We start from the raw sequence: 21,684 nt of genomic DNA, 5'->3' as shown, positions 1-21,684 counted from the left end.
CACTTTCTTCACTGCCAGAGACTACATTAAAACTTTAATGTATAGACTCTTCGATTTTTATGGTTAACTGTGTTAATTTAATGTTAATTTAAATTTATAACCTTTCTTGTGCAGGTAAACGAAGAGACTGGTAACAGGAGGCCGGTGATGTTGACTGTCCAGAGAGTGCCTCGCCTGCCCAAGCCCGCCAAGACTGGTAGCATTACTGACTCGGAGAGAGAAGAGGGAGACAGGAGCAAAGTGGAGGAAACTCAGACTGACCTGGACTCGGGAGCAGCAGTGGAGATGAGTGTTCCTAAGGATGATTCCAGCCAGGTGAAGGAGACCACATCAGGCCCATCATCTTCCCTCGAGTCTGAAAACTCTCAGGGCGGTGATATCGTTGTGCAAGGCCTGACCGAGGACATGACCACAGTTCTTATTCGTGCCTGTGTTAGTATGATTAGTGTTCCTGTGGACCCAGACACCCTCCACGCCACATTGCGTCTGTGTCTGCGTCTTACGCGCAATCACCACTATGCCATGATGTTTGCTGAGCTGAAGAGCACACGGATGATTCTGGGACTGACTCAGATCTCCGGCTTCAATGGCTTCACCCCGCTTGTTACACTGCTGTTCAGACACATCATTGAAGATCCGGCCACGCTGCGGCACACCATGGAGAAGGTTAGTCTATTCTCATACTGTTTTAAATGGAGATCATAGTATATGAAGATGCTCTCAGCTAGTGTTGTTGCATCGCCAATTTGTTTTTGCTAAATATGGCATTTTCTGAATAATACTGCAAGTATATGTCTTTTGATGACAGAAAATAAATTCCTCAACAATCTATTGCCATAGGTGGTGAGGTCCGCCGTGACCAGTGGAGCAGGCAGTACCACCTCAGGAGTCGTGTCAGGCAGCCTTGGTTCCAGAGAAATCAATTATATCCTTCGCGTCCTGGGCCCGGCTGCCTGCCGCAACCCTGAATGTTTCGCTGAAACCGCCAGCAACTGTGTCCGCATTGCTCTGCCTGCACCACGGGGAGCTGGCACAGGTAAGTGTGCAAGCTTTTCTTAGTAGGTGTATGTGACTTCAGATTAGAGTTGACGTTACTAGTACTCTAAATTGGATTGATACATTTATTAAGCTATCCAGTCGTGTCTACATTTTTAGAACCCTGATAAACTCATACTCTTTTATTTCTACAGCCTCTGATGACGAGTTTGAGAACCTTCGAATTAAGGGGCCTAATGCTGTGCAGCTGGTGAAGACTACGCCTCTGAAACTGTCCCCCCTACCCTCTATTCCTGACACTATCAAGGAGGTCATCTATGACATGCTCAATGCCCTGGCTGCCTACCATGCTCCTGAAGAACGTAAGACCTGTTAAGATCCTGACTGCTGTCCATCCGAAGGGCGTATGTCATTTTAATGGAAATAGTCTTAAGTATTTCAGCTAAGTATGTGTTTGTGTGTGTGGCACAGCTGAGCGTCCAGAAGAACGTGCAGCAGCAGCAGCAGCAGCTGCAGCAGTGCCTGGTGGACCAGACCTGTGCCAGATATTGCAGGATGTTGGTGATGACGTTTACCAGCAGTACAGACTCACCCGGCAGGGCAGCGACTTTGACTCCCAGTCTGCATTCCATATCAATGTGAGTCTCAATGACAAGTTGTCCTGTATTGAAACATAACATGTTTCATCTCCTCAGTTAATAATAGAGCTGTGTCTCTTCCTCTCAGGCTCAAGTGTTTTCTGCTGATGGAGGCGTGGCTGAGTCTTCCCAGTCTGGCACCCCACAAGGAGAAGGTATGTAAGAATATTTGTGCAAAGTAACTGCACATATCAGAAGCGTTCTCAATCCCTAATTACAACATTTGATTAGCTGTCAGATTGCGTTTTTGCTACTGTTTGTGTAGTTTATTGCAAACCCCTGTACGACTAAGTCATTCCGGCTCTACTCTATTTAATTAAAGAATTAGAGGAAAATGCCCACTTCAAAGCAAACTTCAGAGCAATGCTCTGGGTTGTTAATCTTTAAAAAAAGGGTCCAGATCCAGTATGTTGGTGTGTTACTGTACTGTATATAAGATGTGTATCCTGTCATTTTGTTGTCCTAACTTCAGCTTCCACACCAGAAGAGATGCGGGAGGAAAAGAAAGAACAAGAGGGAGAGAAGAGTACCAGCTCAGAGGAGGGTAAAGCAGCTAAGGTAAAAGCAAGCAAGCCCCTAATGCCTACCTCTACCATCCTGAGACTGCTGGCTGAGCTGGTGCGCTCCTACGTGGGCATTGCCACTCTAATCGCCTCCTACTGCTACACTGCTGGACAGTCCGAGCTGATTAAGGAGGTGGGTGGTCTTGTCAGCCTTTCACATCTCTGCATTTTAATGCCGTTTACTATTATTAAAAGGCATTCCTCTTAACCTGTTTGACTTTCCTGTATCCTAACAGGACTGCAGTGTTCTAGCCTTTGTGCTCGACCACTTACTGCCCCACACCCAGAATTCAGAGGACAAGGACACCCCAGCCTTGGCACGTCTCTTCCTGGCAAGCCTGGCAGCTGCCGGCACGGGCACTGATGCTCAAGTGGCGCTTGTCAATGAGGTGAAGGCTGCCCTTAGCCGTGCACTGGCAATGGCAGAAGGTGCAGAAAAACATGCCAGGTAAGAAGCACAACAATGAGTAAACAAACCTGATATTGATACTAATTCTTGAATAATAATTTATACGGATCTGTACAAATCCATACTCCCATTCTCACTCTTTGTCCTCGCACATCTTTTTGTTTACAGGCTTCAAGCAGTGATGTGCATCATCAGCACCATCATGGAATCATGTCCCTCCACGTCCAGTTTCTATAGCACAGCAGCAGCCAAGACGCAACACAATGGCATGAACAACATCATAAGGCTTTTTCTCAAGAAAGGACTGGTCAACGATTTGGCCCGTGTGCCTCACAGCTTGGATTTGTCCAGGTATTTGATTTCATCATATTCATTTACTTTTAAAGTTTGATGGTAGTAAATCAGGAGCCTGCTTCACAAAGTGTGATCTGCAGAATAGTCCATTAAAAGGGCCCTGTAGAATTTCTCTAGTTTAGAATCACGATGGCTTTGCAATGAAAAACTAATTACACAGCATGTACAATCAGTGTAAAATTATATTAACTATAACTTCCTTTTTACATCTGTTTTAGTCCCAACATGGCCAACACAGTTAATGCTGCCCTGAAGCCTCTGGAGACTCTGTCCCGCATTGTTAACCAGCCCAGCAGTCTGTTTGGGGGCAAAGGAGGCTCCAGCAAGAACAAGGCTGAACATGACACTGTGGGAACTGCCAGGGACAGCAACAGCAACACTCAGGAGCAAGGTATGCGGATGCAGATGAGTTACCTTAAACACACTAGATCCAATGATTCCAAATATGTCTGTTGCTGATTTGTGGCATCTATTCCAGGAGATTCCGGTGAGGCTGAGCCAGTGGAGGGCAACCACAGGGTGCAGGGAACCGACAACGACCTGATGGATGGAGAGACAGAGGGAGACACGGTGGTCATTGCTGGTCAGCCAGAGGTTCTCAGCACACAGGCTATGCAGGTGATTGACATTGTATGACACAAAATACTCAAAACTAGTATATCATATTTCCTCATTTGTAACAGCTATAATTAATTGCCATAATGTAAAGATGGGTATTACAAACATTTAAAGTATTGAGCTCCAAGGTGTTGTTCTCCACTTTATGGCTGACATTGCATTTGTATTTCATTTCCTGTGCTTGCAGGTAGAAAACGAGTTGGTGGATCTGATTGATGAGCTGCTGGAGAGAGATGCTGGCGCTGTCAACAGCACAATTATAGGTAAGCCACTTGATTTAATTTGGATGGGAAAGCTAGGGTAGATGGTAAACGGGCAAGGAAAACATGAGAGTAACAGCTAAACCTCTGTGGGATAGTTACTGAATACAACAAAAAAAATCAATAAAACTGCAATTCAAGGAGTGAACTGCAGACTGGAATCACAGCTCCCTGGATTTCAAACATGCAAGGAAACCCAGAGCTTATGTATAACTTGTTTGTTCTGTCCATCAGTGGGACGCAGCGGTGAAGATGAATCTCAAGAGGATGTGTTGATGGATGAGGCCCCCTCCAATATTAGCCAGACATCCACTCTTCAGGCCAACAGGGAAGGTAAGAAATTGGCATAAATTTTGAGTGTTTATCATAGTAAATATTTGCCGTTATGACTGGTTTCACTGGTGCCTTGTCAGTTTTTAAGATCCTGTTTCTTTTTAAATCAGACTCCATGAACATCCTTGAACCAGAGGATGAGGAACACACACAGGAGGAAGATTCTAGTGGCAGCAATGACGATGAAGACAGCCAGGATGAAGAAGAGGAGGAGGAAGAAGAGGAGGAGGAGGATCAGGTATAGATTAATGCAATGAGGTTCGGTAAACAATTCTTGATTCTTGCTTATCCCCTAGACTTATGGCTGCTTCTTTTCCTCAAGGATGATGAAGAAGGAGATGAGGATGATGATGATGAAGGTTCAGAGATGGAGTTGGATGAGGACTTCCCTGACATCAATGCCGCACCACACATCCGCTTCGAAAGGTTTGACAGGGATGATGACCTCATCATAGAGTTTGACAACATGTTCTCCAACAACGGTAAGCAGGTTGATTTATTACCAATTTACTATAAGTTCAAATTTATAGTTGGTTCGAATGTCCCAGTCCCCCTCAAAATCTCAATTTCAATCCTTTGACGAATTGGTTATGGAAAAGGTCCATCGTCATTTTAAACAATTTGGCTTCTCATTTTTTGATAATGAAGCCCACTTGTAAGGAATTAGGGGGAAAAATCTAAACCTCAATAATCCTTCCAAAAACAAGTTCAGCCTTATGTTCCAAAGTCAGGTTCCAGCTACACATGACAAACAATGGGTAGCCCTCTTCCAAAGTTCTCACATCCCTGTCTAAAGCTTGGGAAACCCTAACATAGGAGATTTACAAACGCAGAAAACCGATGATTCAGAATATGAATTTTCTTTAGCTTTATTTCTCATAAACATTACTCGGGGTTGGTCCAGAGCTGTCCCCCTAATGTGTGCCTACTGTTTTCTGTTGTTTTTCCATCAGCTGACATCCCTCCCTCCCCAGGCAACATCCCCAGCTCCCACCCTCTGATGGTGCGCCATGCAGACCACGGGTCCCTCACCCTCGGTGTGGCAGGCACTAGCAGCCGCCTGGCACAAGGCATGGGTCGCAGCCAGCGAACACTGCGCCAGCTCACTGCCAACAGTGGACACACCATCCATGTCCACTACCCTGGCAACCGCCAGCCCAACCCTCCGCTCATCTTGCAAAGGTGAGCATGAAAGCATGTTTTTTGGTTTCTTTGTTACACAGCACATCTATTTTGCCACTTATGTTAAACCACCATTCTTTGTTTGACTGATAATCCTAATTAAAATGTCTGTTCCTCCTCTACTCCATTCTTTAGATTGTTGGGCCCCAGTGCTGCAGCAGACATTTTGCAGCTGTCCAGCTCTCTGCCTCTGCAATCTCGTGGTAGGGCCCGCCTTTTGGTCGGAAATGAGGATGTGCACATCATCGCACGTTCGGATGATGAGTTGTTGGATGACTTTTTCCATGAGCAGAGCAGTACTGGGGGACAAGCAGGTGAGAATCACTGTGCGTTGTCTTTAATGGAACGGCCTTTTGACTTACTAATAGCCTAAATTCCTAACATGTTTGTTGTTTCTGTCTCTTCAGGCACACTCTCTAGTATTCCCACTGCCTTAACTAGATGGACCGATGAGTGTAAAGTGCTCGATGCTGAGAGTATGCACGACTGTGTAGCAGGTAGGTTCGTCATATACTGGGGAGTTGACAAATCATTTTATCATGAAAAATCAATACACCAGGCTTAATATTTTAAGCGAAAGTGTCATCGATTGGACTTAGTGACTTGTTACACCTTTTTAAAGCTACAGACACAACCAAGGATGAAGTCTGACATCTGTGTTTGCTTTCAGTGGTGAAGGTTCCTATCCTGCAGCATCTGGAGAGTCTGCGAGATGAGGAACTGGAAGAGCGTAGGGAGAAGAGAAGGAGGCAGCTGGCTGAGGAGGAAGAGTCTAAGCAGAATGAGAGGAGGGCCTCTGGAGCAGAACAGGCCAGGGAACAAAGCCTGCAGGTATATAATACACGTTTGTTGGCTGTGTAGGCAGAGGACTTTTCAAACCTAGAGTTAGGGCTCCACGATATAAAAAAATAAGGAAAACATTCGATAACGCTGTTAAATATCTTGATAACGATATTACTTGCGATAAACAGAAATTGAAGTGTAGCCAGTTCTGCCTTTCTGCTGCTTGTAGTAGCTAGTATACTGCTAAAATGCAACACATTGTTTGTTGAATAAAAAAAGGAAAATTATTTTAAAGTGCTATTTCTACCGAAGCTATTTTAACTTACTACAAAAATTCCCTCAATGCAACACGATGAAACAATTATATATTGTGCATCTCTACCTACAAATGCATGCATCTTTCGCCGTTTATATTCACTTCATTGCTAATGTCAACTGTTTTTTTTGTCCAAAGGGTTCTGGATTGGGGACAGTTAATGGTGCAGAGAACAATGCAGGTACTGACATTTAAATAAGTTCCGTTTCTGTCTTAATGTTCAAATTTGTGTCTGGAATGGACACATCTCGTTGACCGGCAGCCAGAGGCAAGCAGCCAGCAGAGCGTGCTGTGGGATGAGGTAGTAGTTTGTATAGTTTTAGGATCACACCAGATCTGGGAGATAACTATACAGTCTACTGTCTTTCTTATGGCAACGCTATACCAGCTGGACATCTCCATCTGATATCTCTGGAGCACAATGTTGCCTCATATGTATATTGTATGCATTGCATTTTCCCTGCAGCTGGCTGTGCTGTGGTGAGGTAGTAAGTTGTGTTGTTGTTGGGGATCAGGATTGTGCACCCCTTTTTTGGAGATAACTATACAACTTACTGCCTTCCTCAGTGGAGGCCCTTGTCATCTAATGTAGCACATGATCAATAACTATTCAATTAGGTGATATTTTAGTTCTGTTTGTACAGTTCTCATGTTTGTTTGATTTGGACCCTCCTCTTTGAACATTAGTCATTACTACCTTGAAAGGGTTTGGAACAGTTTTGGGTGCAATTGTGTATAGGGAAAATATTTTTGTGTAATTAAAAAATATTGAACATTTGATAAGTAAGCATTGGTAGCTGATGGTAAGTATAGAGAAAAACAGCTAGTCACCTGCAATAATTTTTCAGTATTTCAAGTGAGTGTTTACGGTTTACAAACCATGTAATCTATGTTTTTCATTGAACACATTTAAGATTGGTTACATTTGTATCCACTCAAGAATGTATGAAAGTTATATCCCTGTCTTCACATTATTTTTCTCTCTGGATGTTGCAGAGGGTGAGCAGGCTCAGGGTGGTACAGTGTCATGTCTGGACACACCCAGGGTCTCAGAGGGCTTCCTCACTGCTCCCCCATCTGGAGAGGTCACTCCCACCACACCTGCTCCTCATGAACAGGCCCTAATCTCCCTGGAGACTGCGATCAGTCAGCAGGTCCACCAGCCAATCGCTGACCTGCTGCTGGCTGATTCACATGCAAGCTCACTTGCTGCTCTGGCTGCGACAGGCCTTCCACCCTTGTCTACTGTTGACAGGCCAAACAGTGAGGCAGAGGCATCTCAGATGGAAATGTCCCCGGCACCCACAATCTGTGAGAGAGTCGGTGGAGGAGGAGCTTTGGATGAAGGCAGGGAAGGTAGACTAACTTTGAAAACTCTTTATACATACTGGCCAACAGTAGGACACACATCTGTAATGCAAATTAAGTTGTAGCCACAAAATCATCTGAACACTGTGAAATACAAATCAATTACCTAAGGAATTTTGATACAGGACATTGATTCATACGATTCTAACTTAACCCTCACTGTTTTTTCCCTCAGCCTCTCTAAGTCCAGACATTGTGGAGACCTCAGAGCCTGCAGTAGTGGGTGTGTCACAATTGGAGGGGTCACCTATGGATACCAGCAGCCCTGCCTCTACCACTCAGGAAGAAGCTGCTCCCAACCCTGCCCAGACTGCCCAGCTGTCTCAGGAGCTGTCGGGCAGCCGGGAGGGTGGGCTGACTGACCGTCAGACCGACGCAGAGACTGGGTTAGTAACCATCCCTGACCAAATTAATGGTATTTATTGTTAAATGCATTGTTTTGTTTGCCAAGGCTGGATTCAATTTGACACTGTACATCTGCTGAGTTATTTTTTATTTTGCCTTTATTTATACAGGTAAAAAATCTCATTGAGACACAGGGTCTCATTCTCAAGAGAGACCTGATCAAATGGCAACAGCACCATACAAGTTAAAGACTTACAGGACACTAAACACAGAGGCAACAGCCAAATAAAACATATAAAGAATGTTAAGTGCATTTTCAATGACGAGAACAAACACAGACAGCTGATTTCTCTAGATTTTTTTTTTAATGAGTTTAAAATGTCCCAGGGGTATCAAGCTGGACAGCTTAAGTTCCTGCTGAAGCATGTTCCAGGATGAGGGTGCAGAGTAGGGCATGATTAATGAAAACATTCTTGGCAAATGCTTTCGCTTTCGTCCGTCTCGGTCCAAGAATTTCACCTCTAGCGACACAATACGAATGCCCCTAGTCTGTATTAATCACACGTATTTCTGCAGACTGACTATAGCCATTTTTCCCCTTATGTTTACAGTTCCACTTCTGTCTCATCACCTGCGGAAACAATGCCCAGGAGTGATAGCGCTGACAGCCAGTCTCAGGCCATCCAAGAAGAGCCCCTCCCATCCACCAGCAATGAGGACGAGGACCCACTTGCAGGTAAAATAAGTTGCTATCTTACTTTTTCTGCAAGTTTTTAATATTTTCATATAAAATATAACATCTCACAATGTTTTTTTCTTGGCAGGCATCAGTCTGCCAGAGGGTGTGGATCCATCTTTTCTGGCAGCTCTTCCTGAGGACATACGCCGAGAGGTGCTTCAAAATCAGCTTGGCATCAGACCTCCCTCCCGTCCTCCGGCTGCCACCACACTGCCTTCTACCACTCCACCTGTGCTCGGAGGACCAGGAGTTACAGAGGTCAGCCCCGAGTTCCTGGCGGCCTTGCCACCTGCCATCCAGGAGGAGGTGAGAGACTCTTTCCTAAAATGATAAAGGTTTACAGTAGACTAAGTGTTTACTTTTAGACCTGCCAACTGGGGGGAAAATATAACATTTATATCCAACCAAATAAGTAAAGGAGTCACAGACAATCAGTTCTTCTAAGTAAGCATGCCATTGTTTGTTTTAGGTTCTTGCCCAGCAACGGGCGGAGCAGCAGCGCAGGGAGCTAGCCCAACAGCCCACACAGGGAGACACCCCTCTGGATCCAGTCACCTTCATCCAGACTCTGCCCTCAGAGCTCCGGCGTAGTGTCCTGGAGGACATGGAGGACAGCGTATTGGCCGTCATGCCCCCGGACATTGCTGCTGAAGCAGCCGCGTTGCGTCGAGAGCAAGAGGCACGCCAGAGGCAACTGATGCATGAGAGGTTGTTTGGTCATAGCTCATCTTCAGCCCTATCGGCCATCTTGCGCTCACCAGCCTTTACCAGCCGGTTAGGAAGTAATCGTGGCGTCCAGTACACCCGACTTGCTGTGCAGAGAGGCGGCACATTTCAGATGGGCGGAGGAACAAACCACAGGTGAGGGGAAAAAGTGATCCAATTGAGAAATCACATTTTTTGGCTTTTCCGTAAATGACAAGAAAAGTGAATATGATGTGCATTAGGGACTCAAGAAATGCAAAACTTGATGTCCTAGGTGGTCTTGATCAAATCAAACTGCACTTTTGACTGGTGACCAACATAATATATGTTGTTCGTTTTTGTTTCCTCAGACCATCCAGTTCCAGTGTGGACTCCTTGTTGCGTCTGCGCGGTCGATTGCTGCTAGACCACGAGGCCTTGTCCTGCCTGCTGGTTTTGCTGTTTGTTGATGAACCAAAGCTCAACACCAGCCGTCTGCACCGTGTCCTCAGGAACCTCTGCTACCACTCTCAGACACGCGGGTGGGTCATTCGCAGCCTGTTATCCATCCTCCAACGCAGCAGCGAGAGTGAGGTGTGTGTGGAGACCTCACGTCTAGAAGACTCTCGTGGCAAGAGGAGTGCCCAGGGAGGCTGCGGAGCAAAAGCCTCTGCTACCTCTTCCCTTTCCTCTTCATCCTCCTCCTCTTCATCATCATCATCTTCCTCCTTAGAGCTACTGAACAGGGTGGAGTCTCGCAGCTCCAGCCAGCTTTCCTGGCTTTCTGTTTCTATGGACGCAGCCTTGGGCTGCCGGACAAACATTTTCCAGATTCAGCGAGCATCAGGTAGGAAGCATGCTGACCGGCATTCAGCTGGTGGTTCTACGGGATCTGGAACACTGGGAGGAATGTCGGGCGCTGCTACAGGTGTCACGTGTGGAGGTGGAGGTTCCACTGTTCACATCCACCCACAAGCGGCTCCAGTGGTCTGTCGTCACGTGTTAGACACACTCATCCAGCTAGCCAAGGTGAGAGTCCACCTATCTTCATCTACATCTGATACATCATCTATTGTATGTTGTAACAACAAAATATCAATTTACGTTATTATAATTCGAGGTCTTTTTGTTTCTTGTCTGTCCCTGTAGGTGTTCCCCAGCCACTTCACTCAGCAACGCTGTAAGGATCTGTCAGCTTCTTCTTCTGACCTGGACTCTCGTCTTTGTTCAATTGCCTCTGTGGGAGGGGGTGGGGGCACCAGGTCAGGGTCTCTAAGTAACCCCAGCTCCAATGCCTCCAACACCCAGAACTCCTTCGGCTCCACTGCTGCGGCTCTCCAGTCTCTTGGAATCTCCACTGATTTTTGGGACCTGCTGGTCAAGCTGGACAACATGAATGTCAGCCGCAAGGGCAAAGCCTCTATGAAGACGGTGCCTCTGGGGGGCAGTGCTGAGGCTGAGGGTGCTCAGTTAAGCCTGGAGACCTCCCCTCTAGGCCAGCTGATGAACATGCTGTCCCACCCTGTAATCAGACGGAGCTCCTTGCTCACCGAAAAGCTGCTACGTCTGCTCTCCCTCATATCCATTGCCCTGCCTGACAACAAGGCCACCGAGGTGCCTGCTGGACACCCCACCCCACAGGCTGCCATCCCCAACACGGCAACCAGCTCAGGAGTCACGGCCCCAATCACAACACAGGGCACTGTGTCTACCCAGCCTACTGTTGCAGGCCCAGGGGCCTCTGTGGGTGCTGTAGCCCAGGGTACATCCTCAGGGACAAGTCTAGCAGCCTCCCAGACATCTTTAACAACAATCTCTATACCCACGTCCACTGGAATAACCTCTACAGGTAGTGTTCATTTATTCCAATATAAAATGTCATCAATTAATTTAAACTTAACGTTGTAACATTTCAGTAGAAAATAATGACGTGTATTCTTTGGGGCATTTTGCAAAAACAGGAAAACTGAGGATCCCTGCTAGCAGTATAGAGTGTGACAGCAAGATGGCCTCGAGTGGACTCACAGAGAAACAGCTTCAACTCTCTGTGGAGGTATGTGGAAAAAGTATAATGGGGTGTCATTCATGCTTTCATCATGAAAGGTGTGAATTTCAGGGACATGTGACTGAGTCAAACTACATTTTTCAAAATGTTACTCTGAATAACTTCTGATGATCGATTGAGGCAAGCCAGCTAGGAAACTAAGAGGAGCTGTTTAAATGATGATGATGATAAAGACCAGAACCAGAGTCGGGAGGAATGTTTGTTCTGGCCTTTGAGCTTGTACTTGTTTTGTATCTTTCACCAAACATTATGAATGTTTCAGTATTTATTTTTATATATATTTTATTTAAAGTTCTAAAACAGAAGTCTCTAAACAAGATAAAAATGTCACATAATACAAATACTAACTGCAGCCAAATGCAAAACAATAGTTAAATGTTCTATTAATTAAGGATCTTCAGCTGATCTGCAACATAACCACAAAAGCATCAACCCTAATTTCCTCTTAAAATTCTGTTACTGGAAAATGTACCTGAGCTGTCCTAAGCCCTAAAATGAGAGTAGCTTGTCCACCTTAAAGGTCAGCCCACCTTAAGTGAACCTGAACTGGTGGTGGCAGACTCTCAGTGAAATACAATAATTTTCCTATTATGCTTTTGTAGTTGGGGAGTATTTTGAATAAAGTCTTCTTCTAACAGGGGAAGAGGCATTTTTCGTTTTTACTAGTCCTGTAAGGTTATCCCCACTACTCGTCGCCAGCTCTCAGAGCTGCTTGTTACCCCAGTAGAGACCGATCTATGATTCCGCATGTTGTGCACAACATCACATCACATTTACAACTGGTATACTGTAATACCGCCCAAGCCGAATGGATTTAATATTAAAAGGTACTTGGATTGTAGCATCCATCAGCCAAAGACCTCTTTCAGTCCGTCTGGCAGCCTAGTTAGTTGACGTCCCATTAGTAATCAAATTAGCTCATTTATTTATAGAGCTCACCCTGAAAACAATGAGAAATAAGTGTATGACCCACATGTAAAAGAAAACAAATGTGTTTTTAAGATGTGCACTGATGTGGTTTATTTGAGACTTTGTGGGAGGATGTTAAGAGTTGAGCAACAACGGCAGCCTTTTCAGCCTTGACCTGGAAACAGCCACAAGTCTTACAACCTGGACTTGTGCATGTTTGGTAGCCAAATGGTTCAGTTTGTTAATATGCTGGATGACTGTTGGACTCCAGAGAAAAGTATTTACAAAAATCATGTACTCCTTTTTCACTGTTCTGAACACAAGCCCAGTTTTCTTTGTTTCTTTCACCTTTCTGCAATTTTATTAATAGCCGCTTTCTTTCTCCTTACAAGGTGTTGACATCTCACTCGTGTTCAGAGGAGGGTCTGGAGGATGCTGCTAACATCCTGCTGCAGTTATCTAGAGGAGACGGTGCCACCAGAGACACTGTGCTCAGACTGCTGCTCAGTGGCGCTAGACATCTCGGATACACTCTTTGCAAACAGATCGGTCAGTGATGGGCAGTGACTACACAGATGCTAGTTCTCATGCTTTTATTCAAGCAAATATAGTTCTCTTTACTCACTTTTCAAATTTTCTCTCTCAGGCACGTTGCTAGCCGAGCTTAGAGAATACAACTTGGAGCAGCAGAGACGGGCACAAGCTGATTCGCATTCCCCGGATGCCCCTCCCGAGGATTCCTCCCTCTCAGGCAGACTGAAGGGCAAGATGACTAGCAGGTTAGCTAGTGAGGGTTTTGGGCCCCCCAGTGACTTTAGGTTGTCAACACACTTGCAAGAGACTGGTAGACTGAGTCTGTTTAACCTAAGCTGTAGTTAAATTAGCTTGAGTAGCCCCGTAGCCCTGTTTTTGCATGCAAGTAAATTTGTTACAACTACAATTTCCTTTACCTTGTATGCGTTTGTTGGTTGGGGCACAGGTTTGACGGCTCGGAGAGTGTGGTCATTGTGGCTGCACAAAAACGTACTCTCGGGGGACGTGAACTACAGCTTCCCTGTATGAGCTCACTAACATCCAAGACGTCGACGCAGAAGTTTTTCTTGCGAGTGCTGCAGGTCATTATCCAACTCCGTGAGGATACACGGCGCGCCAACAAGAAAGCCAAACAAACCGGGCGATTAGGTAAGAAGATATTACATATACACCGTTTTCTTGTTGCTGTATGCGTACAATATCCTGATGATGTATCAAGAGAAACAAGCCTCTCCTCCTTCTCCCAACGACCAGGCTCCACCAGTTTAGGCTCAGCCAGCAGCATCCAGGCTGCGGTGCGTCAGCTGGAGGCTGAGGCTGACGCCATCATCCAGATGGTGAGAGAGGGTCAGCGGGCACGCCGGCTCCAACAGGCACCCCCACCCACTGCCTCTTCTGCATCTGCCGCCGTCGCCGCCTCTGCCGGATCCTCAGTGTTGGTCCCCCATGCCCCCACTGGTGCTGCTCCCCCTGCTGGCACGGCTGCTGCTGCCACGGTTAGCATGGGCTGCACTGACAGCAGGCATACTCCTACTCACACACGGCACACACTTACCGTAGCCGACCTTTCGAAGGCTGAAACAAAGCACATCGACTACATAATATGACCATCACAGTATAGTTATTTCAAATTACTGTGGTGGTCATCAAGATAATCATCAAGATGGTCATCAACATGATTTATGTCTAATTTAGCTTTGCCTGTACTGGCTTTGTGCTTCTTCTTTTTGGAAAATGATAAGCTAACCCATTACATGTAATGCATATGTCTTATTTAGAAAACAATAACCATAGTTTACGGTCTATATGGTGTTGCATTGTATCTGTTAAACAACATACTGAAGTGTGCAGTCACAATACAGCCTGCTATCTCAACTGGTTAATGCATAGTGACAACTGCTGCCATGATGAGCATTGAACTCTTCACAGACAGATGTGTCGGTGACCGAATGGTTCCTATATCATTGTCTTTGCATTGACATGTTTGACTGTTGAAATGGTTTAAGTATGAATTTTGCTGCCTGCTCCAAACTGTTTGATCTGTTCCACTGATGTTGTCTGTTTGCTGGCTGACATGGCTTCATGCTTTTGGCCCTCCCTCCCCCCTCCTCTCTGTGGATCATGGGAATGTCATTATGCATGGAAATATCAGTCAAGTCAAGATGGTTACTATGAAAAGCTAAATATTAATCTATGATTGTCCCCATTGTTCATCTTGTGTCTGTGCCTCTCTGGTCCTTCCTGGTTTGTTTTCTGTAGTCTGAAGTGCAGTCAATGTCAGAAGCCCAGGCGGCCCAGAGAGATGATTCTCCGATGGATGTGGACCAGCCATCTCCTCTGGACCAGGACCCTGCATCTCTGGGTAGGACTCACTTGCAAACTGCTAAAGACAATTTAAAACACCTGCTGATTGGCAATATTTTTGTTTTGTTCTGCCAGTAAATAACCACCACATCCACTGAGCACAATGTGTCTACCCTTCTCTGATAGTAACTGTAATAACTCGAGCCATTTTAATATAAATAGGCTATAGAGTAAAGGATACAGGCATGTTCACAAACTGGCTGTGAAATAAGTAATCCAGTCATAGCTTATGACCGCATAATTGATGAATGGTTCAGTCAATATTGGAATTTTACTTTTTCAGATGAAGACGGAAACAGCCAGTCAGAGAGTGAGGAGAGACTTCCAGACCTCCCACTGCTCAGCGAGCAGCTGTTGTTGGATGAACTATGGGACATGCTCGGGGAGTGCCTGAAAGAGCTGGAGGAGTCCCATGACCAGCATGCCGTACTGGGTAAGTGGAATCCTTCTTAAGAAATGCATTTCTTTATGCTGTTTGTGATTTATGTCTGTTGAAGGAGCATCGTTGAGTGATTTGATCCCCTAATGATGTTTTCTTTGTTCCCCCAGTTCTCCAGCCTGCTGTGGAGGCGTTCTTCCTTGTCCATGCCACGGAGCGAGAGAGCAAGCCTCCGGTGAGGGACACCCGGGAGAGTCAGCTTTCTCACATCAAAGACGAGCCTCCACCACTGTCGCCTGCACCCCTCACACCTGCCACACCTTCATCCCTAGACCCGTTCTTTTCCAGGGAACCATCCTCCATGCACATCTCTTCAAACCTGCCACCGGACACCCAGAAGTTCCTCCGCTTTGCTGGTAGGCCTGAAATATTTAATTATGGAAAATAATGAAGCTTTGTTCTGATGCGTAGTACGGTGTCTAACAGAACTCATTCGTGTTCCTTTTTAAGAAACTCACCGCACAGTGCTTAACCAGATCCTGCGCCAGTCCACCACTCACTTGGCCGATGGGCCTTTTGCAGTACTGGTTGACTACATCCGGATCCTGGACTTTGACGTTAAGAGGAAGTAAGGGGGATTATTTTACACTTCTATTTTACACTGTCTAATACACAGCTATTGTGTTTTAAAATCACTGACATGCTGGTTTTTCTGGCCATCTTTGCAGGTACTTCCGCCAGGAGTTAGAGCGTCTGGATGAAGGCCTGAGGAAGGAGGACATGGCTGTGCATGTGAGGAGAGATCACGTGTTTGAGGACTCCTACAGGGAGCTGCATCGCAAGAGCCCAGAGGACATGAAAAATAGGCTGTAAGGCTACATTCCCTTCTATCCTCCTGCATGTCCTTGCATTTCAGAACCACTCCACCTAGTCATACTCTGCTTCCTTTCCATTACAGGTACATTGTGTTTGAAGGGGAGGAAGGACAGGATGCTGGTGGCCTGCTGAGGGAATGGTACATGATCATCTCCCGGGAGATGTTCAACCCCATGTACGCCCTGTTTCGCACTTCGCCAGGCGACCGTGTCACCTACACCATCAACCCCTCATCCCACTGCAATCCCAACCACCTCAGCTACTTCAAGTTTGTGGGTCGTGTGGTGGCCAAGGCAGTCTATGATAACCGGCTATTGGAGTGCTACTTCACCCGCAGCTTCTACAAGCACATCCTGGGCAAGAGTGTCAGGTATTTTAGCTTATTTAGCGTATTTTAACTACACTAAACATCCCAACAAACTGTGCCTTATTAATTGCTATATTTTTGCAGTCTTTTTCTTGAATATGTACATAATATGGATGTATCTCTGTGGTCTTACCAGGTACACAGACATGGAGAGCGAGGACTACCCGTTCTTCCAGGGCTTGGTGTACTTGTTGGAGAACGATGTGTCCACGTTGGGCTACGAGCTGACATTCAGCACAGAGGTAGGCGTCTGTTCTCTTAATGTTACAATTAGCTTCAAGTGCAAAATTGATTCTCATGCTTTATCCTCTCCTTAACTTTTGAAATTAGGATTTGGCCTCAAGTGTTTGATTCCCAAATTCTTTATGCTCTTGTATAATAAGTGCTGTAAAAGTGTCATTTGTAATCTGATGGATTTAAAATACTGTTAATGGATACCATCTGTGACTTGTAAAAATATTACGCTGATACAAGTGATACTGAAAGTCTGCATGTGCTCTGTCTGTGTAGGTCCAGGAGTTTGGAGTGTGTGAAGTAAGAGACCTCAAGCCAAATGGAGCCAATATCCTGGTCACAGAAGAGAACAAAAAAGAGTATGTGCACCTGGTATGCCAGATGAAGATGACTGGTAAGATTGTAGTTCTATTACTCAATATTTAATTTCCCATTAGCAGTAGGGCTGTAATAAAATCCAGGTTTACTGACAAAAGCAATTAATTAATACAAATGTGTTAATCTACATCTTTTAATCAACATGTCATTTTAAATGCCCAGCCTGTATGTAATGAAAGAGAGAAATTCTCAGTGGTGTACAAAGAAAGCCCTAGGTGGCAGCACTCTTAAATTTTGAACTGCTCAATATACAGCAGAGGGGGCTAAAGGTGTTTCTCTCTGGAAGATGACTGATTTACCATAAGCAGCTCCCTCCAGCTGCTCAAATACATTATTCAGTAAAGCTTTGAATTGTCTGCTGCTTAATTGAAACACACAGCCACCGACTTAATTGATAGAATAACGTTTGTTATATTCTCACTAATACAGAAAGATCCCAGAGTAAATACTTTTACTTGCTTTCTAGGTGCGATCCGCAAGCAGCTGGCAGCCTTCCTTGAGGGATTCTATGAGATCATCCCCAAGAGGCTTATCTCCATCTTCACTGAGCAGGAGCTGGAGCTGCTCATCTCTGGCCTGCCCACTATTGACATCGATGACCTAAAGGCCAATACTGAATATCACAAATACCAATCCAGCTCCATCCAGGTATGAATGAGTGAACAAGTGTGCAACATTATTATTTAAATGTCTACACATACATAGATGTGGGTAGAGAGAACTGATATGGATAGATTTCTAGATTCAGTCACACAATGTTCCTGATCATCTGCTCAGTAGAAGTGAACTACTTTCCCCGCCGATAGAAAAATAACAGACAAAGTTATATTGGGACACATTTATAACTGAACTGTTTTTGTCTTTTAATAATAAATAACAAATGTTTAACTTTTTAGATTCAGTGGTTCTGGAGGGCCTTGCGGTCCTTTGATCAGGCAGACCGGGCCAAGTTCCTACAGTTTGTTACTGGCACGTCCAAGGTTCCCCTTCAGGGTTTTGCTGCTCTGGAGGGCATGAACGGCATCCAGAAGTTCCAGATCCACCGTGACGATCGCTCCACTGACCGCCTGCCATCTGCTCATACCTGGTAAACACAGCAATATTGCAAAGGATACATAATTCGAAGAATATTGGAAGAAACACAATTGTGAAACTAACTTTAATTTAATGTTCTTTCTTTTTTTCCACTCAGCTTCAACCAGCTGGACCTCCCAGCCTATGAGAGCTATGAGAAGCTGAGACATATGCTGCTGTTGGCCATTCAGGAATGCTCAGAGGGATTCGGACTGGCTTAAACTATGAGACTCTTAACACACACAGACATGCATACAAACACTTGATTTAGATTTGCCTACTCCTGACACATTCACACTGATAACCTTTGAACGCACGCACACACTATCATAGACATTACTGGATTACTTGTTGAATGGCCTAGACTTACTGGTTTCTATTCCATATAAAACAGATAAAACCAGCAAGTGAAACGGACTGATTGACATTGCGTACAACACAGAGAGCCTCATGTTGACACAATTGTGTCTCCCTTCCCAATTTAATGGCAAATGCAAGAGCGGATTCAGAGGATAAAAACATGGACTAATATAAGAGACGTTTTCTTCATTTAGTTTGATTTCTCTGTACAAAAGGTTTGGGAGTTTATTATGTTTAATCTTTTTTGTTCTCTGGCTGTGTAAAAAGAAAAAAAGAGAATGTTGTTTGAACAGGATGGTTATAAAACCTTTGGGGAAAAAATGTTGGTTTCTTGTTGCAAATTTGTGACCTCACAAGCCTTGACGATGGGGAACATTTTTATCTGGGGTATATGAACAACTTGAGAAGTTTGAGATATTCACAAAAAAATGCACTTTTCAAAGTTTTGTGGCATTTGTAAGGAAGGATAGTACAAAAAAATGAAGAGAAAACCTGAAGGAGATTAAAAAAAACATTAACCATAAATTCTAGAGTATTTTTGGCTATTAAATCGCTGACCCAGCCTTGAGCCTTTGAATCAGAGTGGAATAACTACATGAATAAATGCATAAAATTGCGTCCATTGTCTCTTTTAACAGTGTTTTAATCATTACTTGTGAATTGCAGTGAATTCATTTCATCAAAATTGAATGTTAATTTTGTGTGTAATCACACCAAAGTACTAGCTAATTGTTGGACAATTTCAATAGAAATATTGTTTATTTAGTCGGTTTATCAATCAAGTGAGTCTCAATGATTCTACGACAAGTGAAATCAATCCCACAGTTTACACTGACATTGATCCCAGCGGTGAATCATCAGACAAACTGTCCAATGCAAAATCAATCGAGTATAGTAACATATGTAATGACTGATGCCATCCTAGAGCACATTTCTCATGCGCTGCTCGAAGCCTATAGGTTTAAACATTCGGGTACATAAAAGGAGCTCATTTCAGCAGTGCTGTCATTTCCCATGCCGACATCGACTTGGTATGTCCTCCAGTCTGTAACAATCGTCAGTGCCCTTGATTATGTCGAACAGTGTCCCTTCTTTGCCAACTCGTGATGACTGACCCACTAAAGATGATTCACAGAGCAGCGACTTGAATTTCTAGTCATGGTATGGGCCGCAAAAAGTGTATTATGACATTTGTATTTTGTTCATGCTTCCACTTCATAGTTAGAAATTGACCTTTTTCACAGACATTTGTCAGCAACGACACAGGCACAGGGTTACTTGATAATAACGACTGCATGCCTTCTTGGTGAGCTAGGTAGCCTACTGGTATTGTGCACATCAATTTGTTTCACCTGTGCGTTTCCTGCTATGACTAGTTAAAATGTCTGCAGTGATTTAAGGTCTATTAACTAGACCAGGACTGAAAATGAATACGTGTTTTGTCCCCGTTTCAAGTTTTGGAGTTATTCGGAAATCCATCGCTGAATCTGTGTTTAGACCTTCCTACATTAGTTACCACTAAATTGGCTTTTAAAAGTAGTAAGTTACTGAATCTGATTGCACAATTAAAACTTTAGAAAAGCCATAAAGTGTGTATATTGGTTGCAAGGAAATATCTGTAGCACTGTCCAATCAAAACGATTAAACTAGCGCTAAACGGACAAACGTTACTGTAACTGCGAACATTAAATTATACGGAGCCCATCGATTTACAAAGTTTAACGCCAGTTTGCCAATCCTTTGTAAGTGCAGGTATGACTTGGTTTTATTGATGTAAGCATAAATACTTTGACAGATATGTGCTTCAGAGTTTGTAGTAGGGAAATGTCCGATTATTCAAACCGATGCTAGGTTAGCTAGTCATTAAGTCTAACTTTTGAACTTTAGCTAGTGTTAACGTATTATTGTTGTGAACTGTAACTTAAAATCTTTCAAGTTTACATGTTTATTAAACATAATTTTGATTAAGTTTCTGGTCAGATATGTAGGCCCTTTTTCGTTTGACCTTTTATTCTTCTTACTGTAATGTAAGCAAGCTAATGTTAACTTTGACAGTTGGTCCAGTTACATCAGTTACCGTTACACCTGGCCGTTACTGGGTGTACATGTTAAGCTAGTAACAACTACACTTATCTCTACGTAAGAAATGGTTGTGTGTTGCAACCCATTTTAATTTAGTGATGCTTAAATCTTAGTCTGCATTTAGGAAGTCCTCGTGAAAACTGGCACATTAAATCTCTGGGTTTTTTAACACAAACATGCCAAGTTTTCTTCACTTCCTGAAGAATACCTCCTGTGGTTGAAAGGTCAATTATGTCCATATTGCTATAGAATAACCAGATTTGGGAATGAAGTGCAGTATTTTCTTATTTCAATGCACAAAATATTCCCCTTTCAAAGAGATTTAGGATGTTTTTCTGCTTCTTGGAAATGGACTTGAATCCTAAATTTAAAAGAACCCACTTCAGTTTAATAGAAAGCTGCCCACACCCTGTAGCGCTCCTTTTTCTCATGGAGGAAATGTCAGCAGTGATTTTAAAGCTGATTTCTTTCTTTGCTCTGTGTAGCCACACTACCCAGTTAAATAATACTTCTGTTTGCTCTACCTCTCTGGGTTTCCGGCCCCCGTTAGGCCCTTCACTCCTCTAAAGCCATCGCATGTCTGCAGTTTGAACCTGTCATTCCCTGTTCTCTCAATCTTCCCCTGTGTGCTCATCTTCTTTTACCTGCTCTTGCGTAGTGCATTTGTTCCATTTGAGTACCCACGACAACAGTGGGAATCAAATCCCCCCCACCACTGCTGCAGGTGCTCCTTTGCTGCTTCTTTGACCCTCCCCCACCCCACCTAAAAACCCACACACTGGTTGCAGAATTGGGAGCGTCCATGTCTGAAGGCGTGATAATTGAAATTACAATTGTATGTAATGTAATGTAAACCCTGTTTACAGTGTTTCCCCCCCCCCCCCCCACATGAAACGGCACAGATGCAATTTGTTGGCCACACTTTTTTTTTTACATATTCTGTAAGCATCTGTTGCTGTGTGAAGGCTTTGAGTT

The 21,684-nt window shown here is 44.3% G+C and overlaps 1 protein-coding gene across 1 annotated transcript in view; it reads left to right on the top strand.

Annotated features, from left to right (window-relative positions):
• huwe1 (HECT, UBA and WWE domain containing E3 ubiquitin protein ligase 1) overlaps positions 1 to 19,259 on the top strand; it is a 39,981-nt gene extending 20,722 nt beyond the window's left edge. Inside the window, 42 exon segments of the mRNA XM_029435363.1 lie at positions 115 to 666; positions 841 to 1,036; positions 1,191 to 1,358; positions 1,468 to 1,634; positions 1,723 to 1,789; positions 2,107 to 2,330; positions 2,434 to 2,645; positions 2,775 to 2,957; positions 3,179 to 3,351; positions 3,439 to 3,578; positions 3,766 to 3,841; positions 4,073 to 4,171; positions 4,282 to 4,409; positions 4,494 to 4,653; positions 5,125 to 5,353; positions 5,489 to 5,667; positions 5,761 to 5,850; positions 6,024 to 6,184; positions 6,591 to 6,633; positions 7,449 to 7,808; positions 7,996 to 8,206; positions 8,777 to 8,901; positions 8,990 to 9,210; positions 9,374 to 9,765; positions 9,960 to 10,617; positions 10,738 to 11,437; positions 11,550 to 11,641; positions 12,955 to 13,111; positions 13,209 to 13,341; positions 13,542 to 13,744; positions 13,850 to 14,091; positions 14,855 to 14,957; positions 15,243 to 15,392; positions 15,509 to 15,754; positions 15,849 to 15,966; positions 16,067 to 16,207; positions 16,297 to 16,584; positions 16,718 to 16,823; positions 17,092 to 17,209; positions 17,660 to 17,841; positions 18,090 to 18,280; positions 18,386 to 19,259. Coding sequence (XP_029291223.1) covers positions 115 to 666; positions 841 to 1,036; positions 1,191 to 1,358; positions 1,468 to 1,634; positions 1,723 to 1,789; positions 2,107 to 2,330; positions 2,434 to 2,645; positions 2,775 to 2,957; positions 3,179 to 3,351; positions 3,439 to 3,578; positions 3,766 to 3,841; positions 4,073 to 4,171; positions 4,282 to 4,409; positions 4,494 to 4,653; positions 5,125 to 5,353; positions 5,489 to 5,667; positions 5,761 to 5,850; positions 6,024 to 6,184; positions 6,591 to 6,633; positions 7,449 to 7,808; positions 7,996 to 8,206; positions 8,777 to 8,901; positions 8,990 to 9,210; positions 9,374 to 9,765; positions 9,960 to 10,617; positions 10,738 to 11,437; positions 11,550 to 11,641; positions 12,955 to 13,111; positions 13,209 to 13,341; positions 13,542 to 13,744; positions 13,850 to 14,091; positions 14,855 to 14,957; positions 15,243 to 15,392; positions 15,509 to 15,754; positions 15,849 to 15,966; positions 16,067 to 16,207; positions 16,297 to 16,584; positions 16,718 to 16,823; positions 17,092 to 17,209; positions 17,660 to 17,841; positions 18,090 to 18,280; positions 18,386 to 18,488 — 8,487 coding nt within the window. The 3' untranslated portion in view covers positions 18,489 to 19,259.
• Positions 19,260 to 21,684: the final 2,425 nt, after the last annotated feature.

This window comes from Cottoperca gobio, chromosome 7, assembly GCF_900634415.1.
Source record: "Cottoperca gobio chromosome 7, fCotGob3.1, whole genome shotgun sequence".
Classification (NCBI taxonomy): Eukaryota; Metazoa; Chordata; class Actinopteri; order Perciformes; family Bovichtidae; genus Cottoperca; species Cottoperca gobio.
Note: the sequence above shows the minus strand (reverse complement) of the source record. Positions and strands in the feature narration are given on the sequence as shown.